General features: G+C 41.6%; 1 protein-coding gene across 1 annotated transcript in view; it reads left to right on the top strand.

The window, feature by feature from the left end:
- LOC126260364 (outer dense fiber protein 3-like) overlaps positions 1-8,727 on the top strand; it is a 58,812-nt gene extending 50,085 nt beyond the window's left edge. Inside the window, exon 4 of the mRNA XM_049957692.1 lies at positions 8,448-8,727. Within this exon, the coding sequence (XP_049813649.1) occupies positions 8,448-8,727 (280 nt within the window). The remainder of the gene's footprint in view (positions 1-8,447) is intronic.
- The last annotated feature ends 11,707 nt before the right edge of the window (positions 8,728-20,434 follow it).

Genomic DNA, 20,434 nt, shown 5'->3' with positions numbered 1-20,434 from the left:
TGCAATTTCGGGAGATGTTTTCTGTCTACCACCGGCTTTGAACATGCATTTTCGCCAACAAATCGAGGGTAGATTGAAATCTCCACCAATTGTAGCTGTATGGGTGGGGTACTTATTTGTAATGAGATTAAAGTTTTCTTTGAAGCGTTCAGTTATGATATCATCTGAGTCGGTGGGTCGGTAGAAGGAGCCAATTATTATTTTGGTGCGGCTGTTGAGTATAACGTCTACCCATACTAATTCGCAGGAACTATCTGTTTCAACTTCACTACAAGATAAACTACTACCAACAGACACAAACAAACCACCACCTACTTTATTTAATCTATCCTTTCTGCGCCTCTGTAAGAATTTCGGCAGTATTTACCTCCGCCTTTAGCCAGGTTTCTGTTCTTATAGCGATTTCAGCTTCAGTACTGTGTCACAATAACGTCGACCAGTGAGTGTACTTTGTTCAAAGATTTGCAGTGGTGCCGAGAACGTAGGTACTGGACCAGATAGGAAGGAGGTTGCGTGCCCTTCTCGGCTGAGAGCAGATTTAGTCTGCTTAGCGATTCAAGACCTACCCTCGTATGGCAAGAGGTGGGAATAATGCACCCTGGAGCATTATCAAACATGATCGTTTTCGTGGTCCAGGTGGTACAGTGTCGGGAGGCATAATGTTGCACGGACGTACTGACCTCCAATTCTTTGGACTTGGAGCACTCACCAGTCGACGTTATGACACTGTACTCCTTCCCTACGTGCGTCTTTTCAAAGGTGCTTTCAAACCTGACGTCGTTTTTATGGATTACAATGCTCTATGGCATCGAACAGCGCATGTGGAACAGCTTTTGGAACGAGAGGATATTCGACGAATGGACTGGCCTGCCAGTTTCCCCGACTTAAATCTCATCGGACACATGTGAATTACGTTGAGGAGACGTCTTGCAGCACATTCACCGTTACCAACGACCTTCCAGCAATTGTCAACCGCGCTGGAGGAGGAATGGAATGCCGTACCACAAGAACTCCTTACCAATCTTGTGGCAATACGCTGCCGTCTGTGGTGGTCACACACCCTATTAAAAACCACGTCCCGCCTTTTGTAACGTCCAGGGGATCATCACAAATCGCGCTGACTTCAGTGTAATTATTATCTTCGAATGAAAGTGTCATTTCTACCCGCCAGGTTAGCTGTGAGTGCTAATGCGCTAATGCCTGGACTCAAGTAGGCGCGCCGGCCCCAGATCGAATCCGCCAGGACGATTACTGACGTCGGCCGGTGTGCTGGCCAGCCTGGATGTGGTTTTTAGGTGTTTTTACACATCCCGCTAGGTGAATACCGGGCTGGTCCCCACGTTCCACCTCAGTTACACGACTCACAGACACCTGGACACGTTTGCACCATTCCATGGATTACAGTAGATGCAGACAGGTGGGATACTCTTGATTCCGTCCTGGAGGGTGTGGGGTGGCGGCAGGAAGGGCATCTGGCCACCCCTTAAACTAACCTCGCCAAATCCGTCCCTAACCATGCCGACCCTGTGAAACTGCGGGACAAGGCACAAGCGAAAGAAAGAAAGAAAGAAAGAAAAGTGTCATTTCTGTTCGCCTCATTGCGTACTTCTTTCAGTTACGTTCTGTAGTGTACTGTAGCAAGGAGGATACAGGATGACTTGGATGGAATTCCGAATGGTGTGATGAATGGTAGCTTGCCATAAAAATGGTTCAAATGGCTCTAAGGGACTAAACATCTGAGGTCATCAGTCCCCTAGAACTACTTAAACCTAACTAACCTAAGGACATCACAAACATCCATGCCTGAGGCAGGATTCGACTCGGCGACCGTAGCAGCCGCGCGGTTCCGGACTAGAATACCCAGAACCGCTCGGTCACAGCGGCCGGATAGCTTGCAGTAAATGTGGAAGAATGTAAATTAATGAGTATGACTAGGAAAACAATCCTGTAATGTTCGAATATAGTATTAGTGGTGTGCTGCTTGACTCAGTCACGTAGATTAAATATCTAGACGTAACATAACCACATTGAATGGGAAGAGAGGTCATCTGTAGGGAAGGCGAATGGGCGACTTCGGTTTATTGGGCGTATTCTGGTAAAGTGTAGCTCATCTGTGTTGAAGACTACGTAAAGAATACTTGTGCGAGCTGATCAGAGACATGCTGCTAACTTTGTCACTGGTAGGTTCGATCAAGACTCGAGTATTACCGATATGCTCTGCGAAGTCAAATGGGTATTCCTGAGAGGAGAAGACGTTCTTCTGGCGAAGCACAATTGATAAAGTATAGAGAACCAACATTTGGGACGGCCTGCAGAACGATTGTACTGCCGCCAACATACATCCCGTGTAAGGACCCTGGAAACAAGAGAAGCTCTAACAGAAACTTTTAGACGAAGGGTGCACAACTGTTTTAGGCTTGGGATATAATACATGCAGTTTAGTACACTAACATATCTACTGACTTAAAAATTCATAAAAGTTTAAGCACGGTACAATATCTTAGTCAAATTATCCATTTTAATTACACAATATACGTAAAAGGTAATTTTCTCTCCATCGAAATTTGTACGCCTACTGCTCAATTTTCAAGATATTAGAAATATGAAAAAATTACACACCTTCTTAAACGTGAAAAAAAGTTTAGTGAGATGCTTGTCTCTCCATATCATCGGTGAGCTTATTGTAATCTGGTGAATAGTTTGTTAGACCTAACCTTACACAGCTGGAAGATAAGGATCAGTCAGTTCATTTCTACACTTAGACTTCACTATGTTCATCGTTGAAAACGCTGCCTCATACAACCAAGTTGACCCAAAAAAAGATAAAACGTACGATGCCTCTTTTACAGTGTTTGCGTAGGTTTTCACACTCACTAATTCTCAAGAGTTATCTTCATTGTATTTTGACTTTAAGCAAATGCCAAAGTTAAATTTAATTATGTCCTCTTCAACTTCATTCTCACCAAAATATAAAAGAATACTCGTTTTACTTGAAATATCTTCCTCATCCACTTATTTGGAAAATAAGCTGGAACAGGTTCCATTGCCTTGCAATCAGAAAATCGGTTTTCAAAGTCCGTCTTCAGTGTTGCCAGGCTGCCCGTAACCTTCTTCGCAGCTTCTTTATTCAATGATGTTCCTTGATCCGACAATTCTGACTGTATTTGAGGAAAGAGATCGAATTTAATTTGTGTAAGTTTGCTATCTGAAGGCAGCAGTAACCTCACTATACAGGAGGAGACTGTTGCTAGGCGCGAGAGTTAAAGGCGGTGAAATGCAGATGGAGTCGCAAGAGACGGAGACAGTGTTCAGATTTACCGCCAACAAATACCGTGCGAAACACTCATTGTCAACAAAATGGTATTTTACAAAGACAGCTCTTTTAAACATGTTTCGTACAAAGATTTTGTAAGATCGACTCATAAATCCATGGCGACATCTGCAGTTCCACTGGGATCGACGGATTGAGCATCTCTGCCCTGGAAGGAAGAAGACGTTCTTCTGGCGAAACATTACTGATGGCGTGTGAGAACTGACATCCAGGACAGAGTACAGGACGATTCTGCAGCCACCAATGTGCAACACGTGTAAGGACCGTGATGTTGCTGAAGTCCCATACTCCGAGGAGCGTAGGGAACGATGCGGCAGACCCGCACCGCTGACTAGGCGGAGGTGGTTTGCCATTGACTTCCTCCGACCGTAATGGGGATGAATGATGATGATGTAGACAACAACAACAAAACTCAGTCATCTCGAGGCAGGTAAAATCCCTGACCCCGCGGGACCCCGTGCGCGGGAAGCGAGAACGCTACCGCAAGACCACGAGCAGCAGACAAGGACCGTGAAGACAAAAGAAATCAGCGCTCTAACGGAAGAGTGCAGGCAGTCGTGTTTCCCTCGTTCCATTTGCGAGTGAAGCGGGAAAGGGAGTAACTAGCAGCCGTATACTATGCCGTTCTCTATGCATCATATAGTGGCTTGAGAAGCATGTACAGTCATGGAAAGAAGTATTCATACGCCTTTGTTCATTTAGAACAACTTCATTTACTAGAACGAAAAACTCACAACCAGAGATGTTATTTGGTAAACTAACAGTGTGGGTTTTCCTGTATATACATATAACAGATTAACTAAATTAGCCTTCTGCAAAAAGTAAATAAAAATTCTGTACCAGCTCTTTTCACAAACTGGGGGAAAATATTTATACATTCAAAGAAAATTACAATGTACGTAACTATAATGACAATGTTAATACTCTGTAGGCATTCATTTTCTGTGTATTTCTTCTGTTAACGACTTTGGGATGGTTTGAACCAGTTTTTTGGCAGTCTTTGAAGTAATACTTTGCCATTCTTGTTGTAGATGTTGTTTCAGGGCAGGCTTACTTTGTATTTAATGTTTTCTGAATATTCTTTCACGTGCCCAATTGGATTAAGGTCTACTTTCTGTGCTGGGAACTTAAGAACTTGGGTACTATTGTCCAACAACCACAGATCCGTGTCTAAGCCCAAGCTGTCAACAGTTTTTTTTTTTTTTTGCATATTTCCCTTTGGGATATTAAAATACTGAAATCTATCCGTGTTACCTTCAACAAAAACAATATGCCCAACACCAGATGTAGTCATATATCCCCGTACTATAATTCCTCCACTATAGTGCTCCACGTGAGTTGAATGTGTTTGTGTTCCATCTCGGTATTTGATCGTCTGCATAACAAAACTCTACCACCATTTACAAATGTCTGAGATGCACTTTCATCTGTGAACGGTACCGTGTCCCAGAAACCGGTGTTCTTGCTTGCATGCTCTCGAGCAAATTCTAGTCTCAGTTTCTTGTTCCTCTTGCTGATTCATGGTTTTCTTCTTGGTACCCTAGCTTCAGAACCAGCCCTGCTTAAAATATAGCCCACAACAGCTGGCGTGATTTTCTTCCCTAATCATTAACATGCCCAGACAATGAAGAAGTCATCAGTTTAGGATCTTCTTTGACCATCCTTATTAACATATTACGTTCTCTTTGCGTTAGCTTCTGTGCTCAATCTCTTCTTTCGCTGTTAATCAGAGTATTTCTTTATCTAAATCGCGATATTATGGACAGCACAGTTGCCTGGTTTCTTCCAGTAATATCAGATATTTATAAGGCATTCACCTTATATCAGAATCAACATGCACGAGATGTAGCTTTTCACTAAAGGCGTTCTTAGTTGCAAGCGGTTCTTTAGTAATTTCTATGTTTACAGTACAGTAGTGTAAGAATACGTTTTTCCCCACTGTGAGGCCAGCTGATACAGAATTTTTATTTACTTTTAGCAGAAGGCTAATTTAGTTAATGCTTTTATACACACAGATTAGGAAGGAAACCACATACCGTTAGTTTACCAAATAATATCTCTGCTTGTGATCCATAAGCCTAGTTTTCACGACGGCCTTGGGTTGCTCCACTCGTTACGTGGAATGAGTTGCACGCAAGTGGTTTCATATATGACTAGACACGGCGACACCAGTATACACTTCAGTTTCGTTGTTTTGTCGTCCCTTAGTCGTATCTGAAATGACTGTTTTGGCAGCTGCACGTCGCACGAGTTGTGATGCAGTTAAAGCTTGTTGCGTGGAATCGCTGCATAAGAAAAAAATGAGAAACGTGTCTCGATTCGTGACTGGATGAAGAAAAGACCTCAGCTCGGTTGCTCAGCATCCTTGCTGAAATAATTTATAACAAAAGATGCAAGAAGTTCTTGTAATTATCTTAGAATGTCACCAGAACTGTTCACGTTTGTTCTAAATAGAGTTAATTATGCAATAAGGAATAAAGGTACTGTAATGCATGCAGTACTGTCGCCAGAACTGAAGGTACATATCATATTGCGTGCATTACAATCGAGAACATTCGGCATGCTATTTCATTAACACCAATAATTATCAACATTAACAGTAATAATGATTAACATAATGGAACAATAATTATTCGAAGCAGCCCGCATTAAGAAGAGAATGGTTTCCAAACTACTCTCTCTATACTCTTGAAGATAGATCTGTACAGTGGCAATATTTCAAAATTTTAACGTATGTGAATGGGGAGCACTGCAGCCACATTTTAAATAGATGAATATTGGATAAAGAATGCAGCTTCTTGAATTTGTATAGCCTTCCCTCCTGTCAACAATATTCCTTAAAAAAGACTTGGCCAACTCAAACGATGGGATTTTAGTCTTGTAGCCACAGCTAGAATTACATTTGCTTGTATTTTTCTTAATTCAGTTGTACGTATATGTGCTCCTAACTCAATAAATTTTGCCCTGCAGCTCAGATACTGTCAAACCATCTATGTTATTATCGCACATGACGGTCTCAGCGGCAGCAATATGTTGCTTATTTTTGTAATCAGCATCACTGAAATCCCACAAACACCTATTCAAAGCATAGATATCCAACAAGCGAACATTATTCTCAGTTCCCCACTTCGTATTTCAGTTTGTCTGCACTCTACGAACGCACATAACCTCAAAACTCATGCAACTAGTGTCGGCAAAGTTGGAACATGCATTTGTCAAAAAATAATATACTGACTAAGTCTCAATATGGTTTTAGGGCCCAGTTATCAACAATTAATGCTATTGAAAATGTTGTTTCTATTGTGCAATCTTCTTTTGAATGCAAATTATCTGTGAAGCCACACTAGTGGACTTAAGCAAAGCATATGATTCTGTACACCACACAATACTGCTGGAAAAACTATGGTGTTATGGCATTAGGGATCTGGATCACTCCCTCATTAAATCACATCTCAGTAACAGAATGCAAACTGTAAGCTACAACGGTCAAAAGTCACAGTTACTGAATGTCACTAGAGGTGTTCCCCAAGGTTCAGTGCTTGTGCCATTAGTGTTTATAATATTTGTAAATGACCTGCCCAGCAATATACCATGCAAATCTGTGCTTTACACAGATGATACAACTTTCATCAATTTTGGTAAGAACATAAATAAACTGAAGGAGAAAAGTAAAGATTTTCTCAGACTATCCAATATGTGGTTCGAAGCCAATGAGTTAGCTATTAACTATGAAAAGACTGTAAATGTATCCTTCAGCTTACCCAATGCTGATATTGAGTACACTTCTACCAAACTTCTTGGCATATACTTAGATACGAAATTAACCTGGCAGAATCACATAGACAACATATCTCGAAAGCTTTCGCGAGTTATCTATCTACTGAAACAATTACGGACCTGTGTTTCTGAAAGCCTGCTGATTAATTCCTATTATGCATTATTTCATTGCCATATTAGCTATGGTATTCTTCTATGGGGTAATTCTCCATGGTCCAGGAAAATTATTATTTGTCAGAAGAAAGCCATCAGGAGCACCTCTGGGATTACCAAAAATAACATATCATGTAGGGCATACTTCAAAGAATTACAGATAATGACAGTCCCTTCTCTTTTTGTATACATCTGCCTTTTGTACATAAAAGAAAACTTTAACAGTTACAACCTTAGGTAGTCCGTTCATAATCATAACACTCGACAAACATTTAAGATAGACATACCAACAACTCGACTCAAGAAAATACAAGACAGTTATGAATACATGGGAATAAGGCATTTCAACACATTACCTGTGCAGGCACATTGTGTCTCTCTTAATATATTTAAAAGTAAGACAAAAAATGGCTGAAAGACAAAGCTTTTTACAGTGTTAAAGAATTTGAAAACCCTTCGAAAATAGACCTGACTTACGAAACAACTTGCAACACTGTACCTCTTCCTAAGCACATTGCAGGCACATTGTGTCTCTCTTAATATATTTAAAAGTAAGACAAAAAATGGCTGAAAGACAAAGCTTTTTACAGTGTTAAAGAATTTGAAAACCCTTCGAAAATAGACCTGACTTACGAAACAACTTGCAACACTGTACCTCTTCCTAAGCTTTTTTTTGTCTCTGTAGTTCCACATTTAACTGTTAAACATGTGGAGAAATCCTTATGTATGAAATGTATTCTTTTATTATGCACATTCTTTAAAATGCACACTTTAGTGATGTCGGATATCTTTATGTATCAAATGTATTCCTTTATTATGTATGTTATTTTAAAATGTATACTTTAGCTTTGTGTGATACCTCACAATAGTTATATTTCTTAATATGTAAATTGAACATTACTTATGACGACTTCGATTGCATGTAAATTCTTAAAGATGGATAAATATATAAATAAATAAATAAACACTCTGTAAGTGTTTAGTTTCACCAACGAGTTGCGCGAACGCACGGCGCGCAAGCGCAGTGGCCGGTAGCGCAGTTGCCTGCAATGTAATGTCATCGTGTAAACTAGGCTTTAGTGCTAACAAATAAAGTTATTTTACATGAACAACGCAGTATGAATACTTTTTTATATGAGTGTGTGCAGGTGTAGAAGTGTGTCTGCAGTGAGGGTTCTTGTTGCAGGTGTCACGTGCCCCGCGCGCCCAAGTACGCGCAGACGCCGGGGCCGGACGTGTACTACCCGCAGCTCGGCCGGCGCGGACCCCACTACACTGCGAGCGGGCCCAATTACCCGCCGGGCGACAAGACGGTCAAGCCGGGCCCGGACACTTACCTGCCTCCAATGGCAGGACGGCGCGCGCCGCGCTTCTCCTTCGGTGTGCGCCATTCCGAGTGCATCAACTCGCCCGCCTCCGGCATCGACAACGACTACCCACCTTTCTACTGCCCTCCCACCAGTTAACTTAGACTGGAATTTACTTAGCCTAAGAAGCGCCTGCTTGTCGGTGATCCGATAAACACAAATACTAGCTTCTCGGGACGGTATTTAAGCACTAAGACTAATAATAAAGTTTTCAAAATAATCCTGCGTGCTTGTTTTTCATAACAGTGCTACGTGGTTTGAATTGCAAATGGTTCTAATGGCTCTGAGCACTATGGGACTTAACTGCTGAGGTCATCAGTCCCCTAGTACTTAGATCTACTTAAACTTAATTAACCTAAGGACCTCAAACACACCAATGCCCGAGGCAGGCTTCGAACTTGCGACCGTAGCGGTCGCGCGGTTCCAGACTATAGCGCCTAGAACCGCTCGGACACACTGGCCGGCTTTTAATTGCAAGTGACACTTTTAATACAGGACTGACCATTACATTTGCAACATCAGGAAGCCCAGCTTCTTCTTTTAGTGTTCAACCCTGAGGTTGGTTTGCAGCAGAGCGCCATTCCTCTCTTCTGTCTGCCTTCCTCTTCATTTCCATGTATGTCTTACATCCAACGTCATCCATGATCTGTTGCATGTATGATATCCTTGGTCACCCCCGCCGATTCCTTCCCTCAATAGCTCCTTCTGCTATTGCTCCTATGATGTTGTTGTGTCGTAGGATGTGCCCTACAAGTTTGTCTCTTCTTGTTTGGATGTGCCTCCACAGAGATCTGGTTTCCTTCATTTGTTACTTTGTCTCTCCAGCTGATCTTCATCATCCTTCTATAGCACCACATCTCCAGGGCCTCTAGCCGTCTTCTCTCTTCTCTTCCAATCGTCCAATTGTACATCTGTATAGGGCCACACTCCAAACGAAACCTTTCATGAAACGTTTCCTTATTTTCAGACTGATGTTGTTGCTGGTGAGTAAGTTACTTCTCCGATTAAATGCAATTTTGGCTTTTGTATTCTGGTTGCAATTTCTTTCCGGCTTCTACCAACTCTTGTGATTTTGCTTCCCAGGTAAGTAAATTCCTCTATCACTTCCAGCTCCTCTCTTCCAATTCTCATTCTCCAAGGTTCATATTCTACTCCTGTAATGCATACCATCACTTTAGTCTTTTTCTTGTTTGTTCTCATTCCATACTGATTGCATAGAATTTTTTCCATTGTTCTGAGGACTTCCTCTAGATCTTCTTTTGTCTCCGTGGCTATAGCAAAATCATCTGCATAATGAAGCATGTCTATCTTCTGCCCATTAATTTTGATCCCCACCTCAGTAGTTTCTCGAACTTGGTCTATAGCTTCCTGGATGCAAGCACTGAATATAAGAGGAGAGAGAGCACATCCTTGCCTTACCCCTTTTCTAATATTTGCTTCTTGTTCATGGTGACTGTTCCTAATCACTGCCACCTCATTCTTATAGAAGCTGAGTATCACACAGATGTCTTTTTACTTTATTCCACTTTTCCTCAGCACTCTGAACATCTCTTGCCAGATAACGTTATCAAATTCCTTTTCACTCTGAACATCTCTTGCCAGATAACGTTATCAAATTCCTTTTCCATGTCTACAAAGGCAATATAAGTTGGTTTATTTTTCTGTAATTGCTTTTCGATAACGAGCCTCAGTGCCAGAATCGCCTCTCTTGTTCCCAATCCCCTTCTGAAGCCAAACTGATCTTGACTCAGCATATCCTCCACCTTATCTTCAATTATCTTCAGAACTATTTTTATGAGAATTTTTGATGCATGTTATATTAGGCTTAGAGTTCGGTACTGTTCGCATTTTGTAGCTGCTACCTTCTTTGGTATAGGAACAATGATACATTTCTGAAAGTCTGTCGGTATCTCTCCTGTTTTATAGATGGACCTAATAAGTTTAAACAGCATCATTTTCATGCTGTCACCAGCATTCTTTATTAGTTCTGCAGGGATGTCGTCAATACCCGTTGCTTTGTTGTCCCGTAGTTCTTTTAGAGCTCTATCAAATTCTTCTTGCAGAATGTCATCGCCCTTGTCATCTTCGTCTACTTGCTCTTCTCTTCCTATTACTTCCTCCGAAAGAGGTGTTCCGGCACACAAGTCCTCTACGTATTCTTTCCATCTTTTCACCATGTCTTCACCAAACAGAATTTTCCCCTCTTTATTTTCTATTGTGCCTGAGAGTGTTGTTTTACGTTTGTTAAAAAATTGGTTTGCTGTTCTGTAGGCTAAATCAGTTTTTCCGTTTTGCATTTTTTCTTCTACTTCTCTGCACATTTCTTCAAGAAAATTTTCTATTGCTTTCCTAGCTTCTCTGTTAACTAAATTCCTCAGTCTTCTGTATTCAGCTTTTCCTTGTTCATCAGTTGCATTTTTGTATACTCTCCTGTTTTCTATAAGCTCAATTATATCTGCTGTAATCCATTTCCTCTTGTTTTTGGATTCAGTTCTTCCAACTATCTTTTCTGGTGCTTCGCATATACCAGATTTAATTTGATCCCAGTCTTCATTTACTCCATCATGTTGAAAATTCTTAGCTAGGTTATCTGTTTCATGTGCATAGCGCTTTGCCAGTCCCTCAGTTTTCAGTTTTTCTAGTTCCCATTTAAGTTTTACTGGCTTCTTATTCAAACGTTTGAATCTCAGTGAACTTTTCATCAGGACCAGGTTATGATCACTGCCTATGTCTGCAGATGGATAGCTCCTGCAGTCTTTTATCTGGTTCCTAAAACGTGCTTTCACTAGAATGTAATCAATTTGTTGTCTTCTCAGGTCTCCAGGGGCCTTCCATATGTGTCTTCTTCGTTTGCAACAACTAATTGGTTCCTCGAGCAGAAGTCGATAAGCCGATCTCCTCTTTCATTTCTTCTTCCATGTCCATATTTGCCAACAATTCCTTCCTCCGGTTCTTCACCCACAATCGCGTTCCAGTCCCCCATGGGAATCAGGTTTTCATCTCCCTTAACATTTCTCATCGCATTACTTATTTCTTCGTATATTTCGTCAATGACCGCATCTTCTTCTTTGGATGTTGGCATGTATATTTTTGTATTATCACAGTGTCCTTTGGTTTAGTTTCAAGTTTGACTAGTATTATTCGAGAGCTATATTGCACGTATCCCTTGACACGTGAGCCATAATTTTTCGTCAAAATTATTCCAACTCCTCCCATTCCTGGTCTATCTTGGTCAGTTCCGTTGTGAATGACTCTGTATTCTCCAGACCGGAAATCACCTGGCTGGGATAATCTCATCTCTGTTATGCCTAGGATATCGATTTCCAGTCGTTCCATTTCAAGTTTTACATTTTATAGCTTGCTACACTGAAGCAGTGTTCTCACATTCCAAGTGGCTATGTTAAAATTGGGATTCTTTTCCTTCACGTTGTCTGTATCCTTTGTATCCTTTGCATTCCCCACCCGGAGATCCGATTGGGGGCCATTTTATCTCCGGAAAATTTTACAGAAGATACTGACATGGTTTACTGCTGATGCTTGGGATAACCGTAGTTCTTTAATGTGGTGGTTTCCCGTTTCCTTCCACATCCTACACCGTTGACCATCAGCTGGTTCTTCCGCCTATGGAGATGATTTCTCATTTCCAGGGCAAGCACAGCAAATAATGAATTTTTCTTATTTTTCGTGTGTGTGTGTGTGTGTGTGTGTGTGTGTGTGTGTGTGTGTGTGTGTGTGTGCAGTATATCAGGACGAATATATCATTAAATTTAAAGGTAATTTTGATGCTTTCAAGGATGCGGAATTTAGTACAAATAACTCCCACCTCTGGCAGCAACGATTCTCTCAGTTGGGCATCTGGTCGGATTGAGCTTGGCTTATCGTATGAGTATGTCATTCCACGCTGCTTTTAATTCTGTGCCAGATGACCAGATGATGTTTTCAGTGGTAAGAGATCAGGAGCATGTGCTGGTCAGGGCAACAGTCGAACACCCTTAGTATCTAGTTAGGTCGGGACAGGGTGGACAACGCACGATGTTGCGTTATGTTGTTGAAAGATAACTTCACAAAAACCGCAAAGACAGGACACAGACACTGGACTTAACACGTCACAGGTTGGAGCAGGCCGGCCGCGGTGGTCTCGCGGTTCTAGGCGCGCAGTCCGGAACCGCGCGACTGCTACGGTCGCAGGTTCGAATCCTGCCTCGGGCATGGATGTGTGTGATGTCCTTAGGTTAGTTAGGTTTAACTAGTTCTAAGTTCTAGGGGACTCATGACCTAAGATGTTAAGTCCCATAGTGCTCAGAGCCATTTGAACCAAGGTTGGAGCAGAAGAAACATATCTTTTTCACTATTGAGTGACTGAAAGCTGTTTTTATTTTAAAAAATCTTGCATAAGTATTAGTACTTTCATCGCATTTTTGAAATCTATATGCCTAAATCAGGTTCCGAAAATAATGTCGTTGAGATGACGTCCTTTTTGGCTGTCACAAATTTGAATCCTCTCCTGCAACTTACGCACAGCTCTCTCCAATACTTCACTCGGCATAGCTTCAGTTTCCTGAAGAATGAAAATATTGAGGTATCCAATTTTGCGGGGCTTGTTCACGTACGCCCTTTATTTCAAATAGCCCTGTAAAAAAAGTCACAGCTCGACAGATCACGTGAGCGTGGGGGCCAAAGAACATCACCATATCGTGAAATGAAATGTCCTAGGAACGCCTGTCGAACCACTCTCATGGTCGCTGTGTGAGCTGTAGCACCATCCTGCTGAGACCACGTTCCTCTCATGCTCACGAGGCGTGTTTCAAGTTCTACGTGAAGAAAGTTAACATTTCGACAAAGCGCGCTGATGTCACAGTAACTGCGGTTCCTCCCTCTTCAAAAAAGTAAGGTCAAACAATCCCTACTTTGGAGATAACACATCAAACTGATACACTGGAGCTGTGGAGAGGTTTTGGTGTAGTTCACGTGGTTTCGCCGATGCTCAGTAGCGACAGTTCGGTTCATTAAAACCATTCAAATGAAAATGGGCTTCATCACTCATAATACTGAGACATTTGCATCATCCGTAAGAATAGCATCCATTTTGCCAAAAAAATTCTCTGCTCTGCACAAAATCCATTTCACTCAGCTGCTCGACAACCATTATTTTGTATGGGTGAAATTTGAGATCATCATGTAAGATACGATGAAGCGAACTAGGTGACATACCCACGGATACAGCCTGTCGCCTAGTGGATCGTTTCAGACTAGCAAAAACTGCCATTCTCACTCTGACTACGTTTCCCGGAGTTCAAACTGAATCTTTTTCATCAAAGATCCAGTACTTCTAAACGTTGCAACCAATCGTAGTATAGTGTTTCGATTTGGTACTACACCTCGACGTCCAACAATAAATTTTCGACTGAAAAGACGTTGAACTGTGACCACAGAATCACTGTTTCTAAAGAACTGCTCAGCCACGAACACACGATGTTCGACACTTCAGCTCACCATAGCGACTGAAACTGCGTTGTCACAGCCACTTCTCTACGCCGACACCTACTAGTCGAGGCTCTGTCACCAGTGTTGTTGCTGTTGTAATAGCTGGTCTCTGTTTCATGCCGTATTGTCTGTAATGTCTTCGTATGCCTGGAGAAGTACAAGGTGGAGCTGTTCTTAGGGTGAGGTGTGGACTAGAGTTCCAGGTATGTCAGCGTTGTGTTATAACAGTGGTTCCAAAAGATAACGCTGGATGGTCTGCTTGAACACCGAAGTTTGATCCCGCAATACTGTTGTGTCTGTGTCTGAATGCATCTGATCAGAGACGTGTTAGTTTTCTCATTGCCTCTGTCTGCCAGTACACTATCGTTATGCCCCTTCAAGAATCCAGTTATTTCGGACATTGTAATGTCCAGTTCTTTGGAAGTAAGATGTTTACATTAAAACCTTGGGTCGAGTAATGTCGCAGCAGTCAGTGAAGGATGACCTTTAACATAGGAGAATTTATTGTTCCACTGTCTCATCTTCTTTTTCGCATCGAACTACTTGCAATTTGCGGTTCAACAAAGATAACAGAGGTTGCATGGGGGCTTAATTAATATACACTCCTGGAAATTGAAATAAGAACACCGTGAATTCATTGTCCCAGGAAGGGGAAACTTTATTGACACATTCCTGGGGTCAGATACATCACATGATCACACTGACAGAACCACAGGCACATAGACACAGACAACAGAGCATGCACAATGTCGGCACTAGTACAGTGTATATCCACCTTTCGCAGCAATGCAGGCTGCTATTCTCCCATGGAGACGATCGTAGAGATGCTGGATGTAGTCCTGTGGAACGGCTTGCCATGCCATTTCCACCTGGCGCCTCAGTTGGACCAGCGTTCGTGCTGGACGTGCAGACCGCGTGAGACGACGCTTCATCCAGTCCCAAACATGCTCAATGGGGGACAGATCCGGAGATCTTGCTGGCCAGGGTAGTCGACTTACACCTTCTAGAGCACGTTGGGTGGCACGGGATACATGCGGACGTGCATTGTCCTGTTGGAACAGCAAGTTCCCTTGCCGGTCTAGGAATGGTAGAACGATGGGTTCGATGACGGTTTGGATGTACCGTGCACTATTCAGTGTCCCCTCGACGATCACCAGTGGTGTACGGCCAGTGTAGGAGATCGCTCCCCACACCATGATGCCGGGTGTTGGCCCTGTGTGCCTCGGTCGTATGCAGTCCTGATTGTGGCGCTCACCTGCACGGCGCCAAACACGCATACGACCATCATTGGCACCAAGGCAGAAGCGACTCTCATCGCTGAAGACGACACGTCTCCATTCGTCCCTCCATTCACGCCTGTCGCGACACCACTGGAGGCGGGCTGCACGATGTTGGGGCGTGAGCGGAAGACGGCCTAACGGTGTGCGGGACCGTAGCCCAGCTTCATGGAGACGGTTGCGAATGATCCTCGCCGATACCCCAGGAGCAACAGTGTCCCTAATTTGCTGGGAAGTGGCGGTGCGGTCCCCTACGGCACTGCGTAGGATCCTACGGTCTTGGCGTGCATCCGTGCGTCGCTGCGGTCCGGTCCCAGGTCGACGGGCACGTGCACCTTCCGCCGACCACTGGCGACAACATCGATGTACTGTGGAGACCTCACGCCCCACGTGTTGAGCAATTCGGCGGTACGTCCACCCGGCCTCCCGCATGCCCACTATACGCCCTCGCTCAAAGTCCGTCAACTGCACATACGGTTCACGTCCACGCTGTCGCGGCATGCTACCAGTGTTAAAGACTGCGATGGAGCTCCGTATGCCACGGCAAACTGGCTGACACTGACGGCGGCGGTGCACAAATGCTGCGCAGCTAGCGCCATTCGACGGCCAACACCGCGGTTCCTGGTGTGTCCGCTGTGCCGTGCGTGTGATCATTGCTTGTACAGCCCTCTCGCAGTGTCCGGAGCAAGTATGGTGGGTCTGACACACCGGTGTCAATGTGTTCTTTTTTCCATTTCCAGGAGTGTAGAATGCAAATAATTTTAATTTTTTGTTTCAGTAACTGTCTGTTCGGTTACGAAGTCTCGTAACGGTTGGCCCTGACTAGTATTATTACGCAATCTGACTGCTAGAACAACAACAAAGAATGAAATGGAAATTTTCATTAACACAATTAATTAATTAAGTCCCCAGCAACTATAAAACCTACGAAATCAAAGCACAAGTATAACTGTTCTGTGTGTGGAAGTATGACTCAACGTACGCATCTGGCACGGTTCTTCTTCAACATCTGAAGAAATTTTAAATATCATTTATACTGAATTAATTAAAGAAAATAAAAATACCATAATTACTCAAGAGAACCAGAATTACACTCTAATCCAAGAACACAAGCCAGATGCTTTGTTGACTGAACCTGTAATGACGCATTATTTAAAACATGGAAATAATGAAAAATAAATCAAGTTTCGTTACCTTCATATATTGACCAAAATCACTCTAATCATTACAATATATCTCCACACCGACTCGCTATTACCACATCTCAACAAGAACTTTTCAGTATCACATCTCAGCAAGCACTCCCTACTAGCACATCTGAACACGAACTGACTACTACGAGTCCTGGACAAGCACTGCCACTACGACATCTCAATAATCACTGCCAGTGGAGGCGGCGGAACCATGTTCTCTAGCGATCTCTGGCGCTGTGGCTCAGTGTAGCCACCTTTCATATTCCCTTCCTCCACGGCTAGAATTTGATGGTATTTTTGCCAGCATTGGTGGTGAAAATACCACCAAATTCGTCAAAAAAATACAGACAAAAATAAAAGATAATATTAATACGTAAATATCATATAACTAGATAAAATTTTGGCTTTGCACTGACCTTTCAATAACCTATTATATAGAATACAATAAGCAATACAAATTCTTTCATACATGTGACTTTACATAATAGTTTACACAAGTATTATGTGGTTAAACAATTCAATCAATAGCGTCAGAAATGACGAATATGTGCAGGTAAGAGTCTCATAACTTTTCACAAACAGTAATACACAAAAAAATCAGTTTATACAAATATTCACATAAACGCTTTCCATAGCTCAAGAATAAGCAGTTGACAGTTCCAGCAGTAGCACCCAGCAATGGTCAACAGGTGCAAAACCAACAAATGACATTTTTTTTTAGTGGAAACAGTCCATCAGTGGCACCCAGTAATGTTGAATAGGTGCAGACAGCAACAAGTAACACCATTTCAGTATAAGCAGTTCCATTAGTGGCACCAGCAATGTTGAACAGGTGCAGATATCAACAAGTGACATCTTTTCAGTAGAAGCAATCCATCAGTGGCACCCAGCAATGTTAAACAGGTGCAGACACCAACAAGTGACACCATTTCAGTATAAGCAGTTCCATTAGTGGCACCAGCAATGTTGAGCAGGTGCAGACAGCGACAGGTGACATCTTTTCAGTAGAAGCAGTCCATCAGTGGCACCCAGCAATGTTGAGCAGGTGCAGACACCAACAAGTAACACCATTTCAGTATAAGCAGTTCCATTAGTGGCACCAGCAATGTTGAGCAGATGCACACAGCAACAGGTGACATATTTCAGTAGAAGCAGTCCATCAGTGGCACCCAGCAATGTTGAGCAGGTGCCGACACCAACAAGTAACACCATTTCAGTATAAGCAGTTCCATTAGTGGCACCAGCAATGTTGAGCAGGTACACACAGCAACAAGTCACATTTCTCAGCAGAAGCAGTTCCATAAAATTCACTATCACTGATCACACTGTTCATCAGAGTTTATAAGCAGAAATTAAACATGTCCTAGTGGCACCAATCATGTAGAAAAGGTACAAGTAACAGTCCATAATTTTTACAATCACTGATCACACAGTTCATCAGCAGAAATTAAACATGACTAAATGTCACACATCATGTTGAAAAGTGCAGCACCATCACTAATCAGACAGTTCAGGCATGAACAATAGTTTGAATACACATACAGTGCTTTTACACTAAACATACAAATCATAACAAACACACAAATGATATCAGATAATTGTCCTATTAACTATTACAATACACAAATACCAGTAAACCTATAACATTTATGGGTGTCAGTGCAAGCCACTACCAACAAATAAAATAATATTTAGGAGATAGGTGGGTAGGATTAGGAAAGGAAAACACACAAAACACACTCACTCATCTTTCATCCACATTAAGTACTACTGTGTAATTGAATAGTGTTAACTGTGTAAATGTAACTCTGTCCAAGATTTGATGTTCATCATGTGTACCAAGTAGTAGTGGCAGCAATGTATAACAGTCAATAATAGTTAAGTCAACGTCATAGTCATCATGTCTAGACCAATGTTTGCCAAGCCAGATCAAAATGTACGGTTGCTGAACAACTGTCAGTGAGCCAAGATATGCACGCTTCCTCTCTCAAAAAAAAAAAAAGTATATACTGCTTAGTGATTTGACAAAGTGTGTGTGTAGACAATCTTCCTTCTACTTGAGTGTTCTAGTCTGCCATCTTCATCCTCCTTGTTCCATATGGACCAACAAAAAAAATATGCTCCTCACTTACTTTACCTCTTATTCACCAAAACTCCAATAATCATCAGCATAATCTCAATACTTCACTAATACCTCTTCAATACATCGATACATATAAACCTTATCATCAATATCATTTACCTTACCTCTTGTCCACGAAAACTCCAATAATCATCACTTAATCTTAATACTTCAATAATACCTCTTCACTACGTCGATATATATAAACCTCAGCACCAATATCATTTCACTTCCATAACAACTCTTTCCTCTAGTCAGTCTCCTCGAACAAGTACAGACAAAATCCTAGTGCAACTTCAATTCATCATCCCATACAATCCGAAGACACAGTGTCTACACACAACCTCTGTGTAATCCATCTGACCCAAATTTTCTACTCATTATAAATTATAAGATACATTTTGGTTCCTTGTCCATCATTAAATAAAAGAAATGCATACATCACCTCTAACAGACTTAGTTCGAATAACTCTCAGTAATTAAGTACGATTACGGAGTGTGAATGATCATAATATTTCACAGTGTGTACACCACTTCAAGAATCATAGCAGAAGCAAACATGTGGAGTATTTTTTGTGTCAAGTGTCACTTCCTATTTCAATTGCTCACGAAAAATGCAGTGTAATAACTGTCAATGGTCTAAACCTAGTTTTGGTATGTCACGTCGTTAGCTTCCTTCCTATTAGCATAAATTTATACAGCTTCCATAAAACCTCAGCTCATGTGACTTCTATGAAGTTTCTTGTACTCATGTCGTTCGTCGAATTATAGCAGTTCATTTTCTTATCTTAAAAATATAAGGCACTGAGCATAAGCAAAACATGCAATAGCGAGTAAATATACCAGTAGAGAACTGAATGTCAACAAGTGGATGCAGCACAATTCCTACGAGGCTCTGCCAAGCGAACAATCTATAATTAATACCACAGTGTAACCTAAACTCTATATTTGTACACAGTATATCAGCATTTCTATATACTAAATTGAAGAGTAGTTATGACAACAAAACAGAAATGTGTAAATATGCAATCCATACGCACAGCAGCAAACATATATCTTACGTATTAAACGAGTCATTAGCATCATATCAGCATAAGCAAATAAATGTTTATATGTAATCTTAATAAGTAAACATGAAGGCGCAAGCAGAGAAATCACAAAGTGTAACCTACATACATAACCATATCAGCACAATTAATCAGGTGACAATTACAATTTAAATAAAAAAGCACAGCAGGCACATAATTAAAAAATATGACATCAGTGAAAAAGCAGTGCAGCCAAGCAATGCATAATATATACAAATAACAACCCGGTTCATTAGTCAATCATTGTCAAAATCAGTTAATGTGCGCAAGCACGTCGCTTCACTAGTAAATTCATAGAACATGAAATTTAGCACAAAGTATGAATCACGTAATCGCGAGCAGCAAATTACGTCTAAAGTACGTACCTAAGTGGAAATATGTTACCTGAAAAATAAACTCAATTAATCGTTACCTTTTCTGGTTTTTTACTTCCTTTTTTTTTTTTTTTTTTTTTTTGAAATTACATTCTTCCTGAAATTTTCTCCATAGCAAGTCCTCTTAACGTCGGACACACATAGAATTTACCTGAAGGTCTTAAATATTTTATACAACCGTATCCTGAAAAATACTGAACGTTAATAACATAATTTATCAAGTCACTATAGCTTTATACTGAATTTAGTCGGAGAAATTAGACTGTGT

The sequence above is a fragment of the Schistocerca nitens genome, chromosome 5 (assembly GCF_023898315.1).
Source record: "Schistocerca nitens isolate TAMUIC-IGC-003100 chromosome 5, iqSchNite1.1, whole genome shotgun sequence".
NCBI lineage: Eukaryota > Metazoa > Arthropoda > Insecta > Orthoptera > Acrididae > Schistocerca > Schistocerca nitens.
The sequence above is the reverse complement of the archived record's forward strand: the minus strand, read 5'-3'. Positions and strand labels throughout refer to the sequence as shown.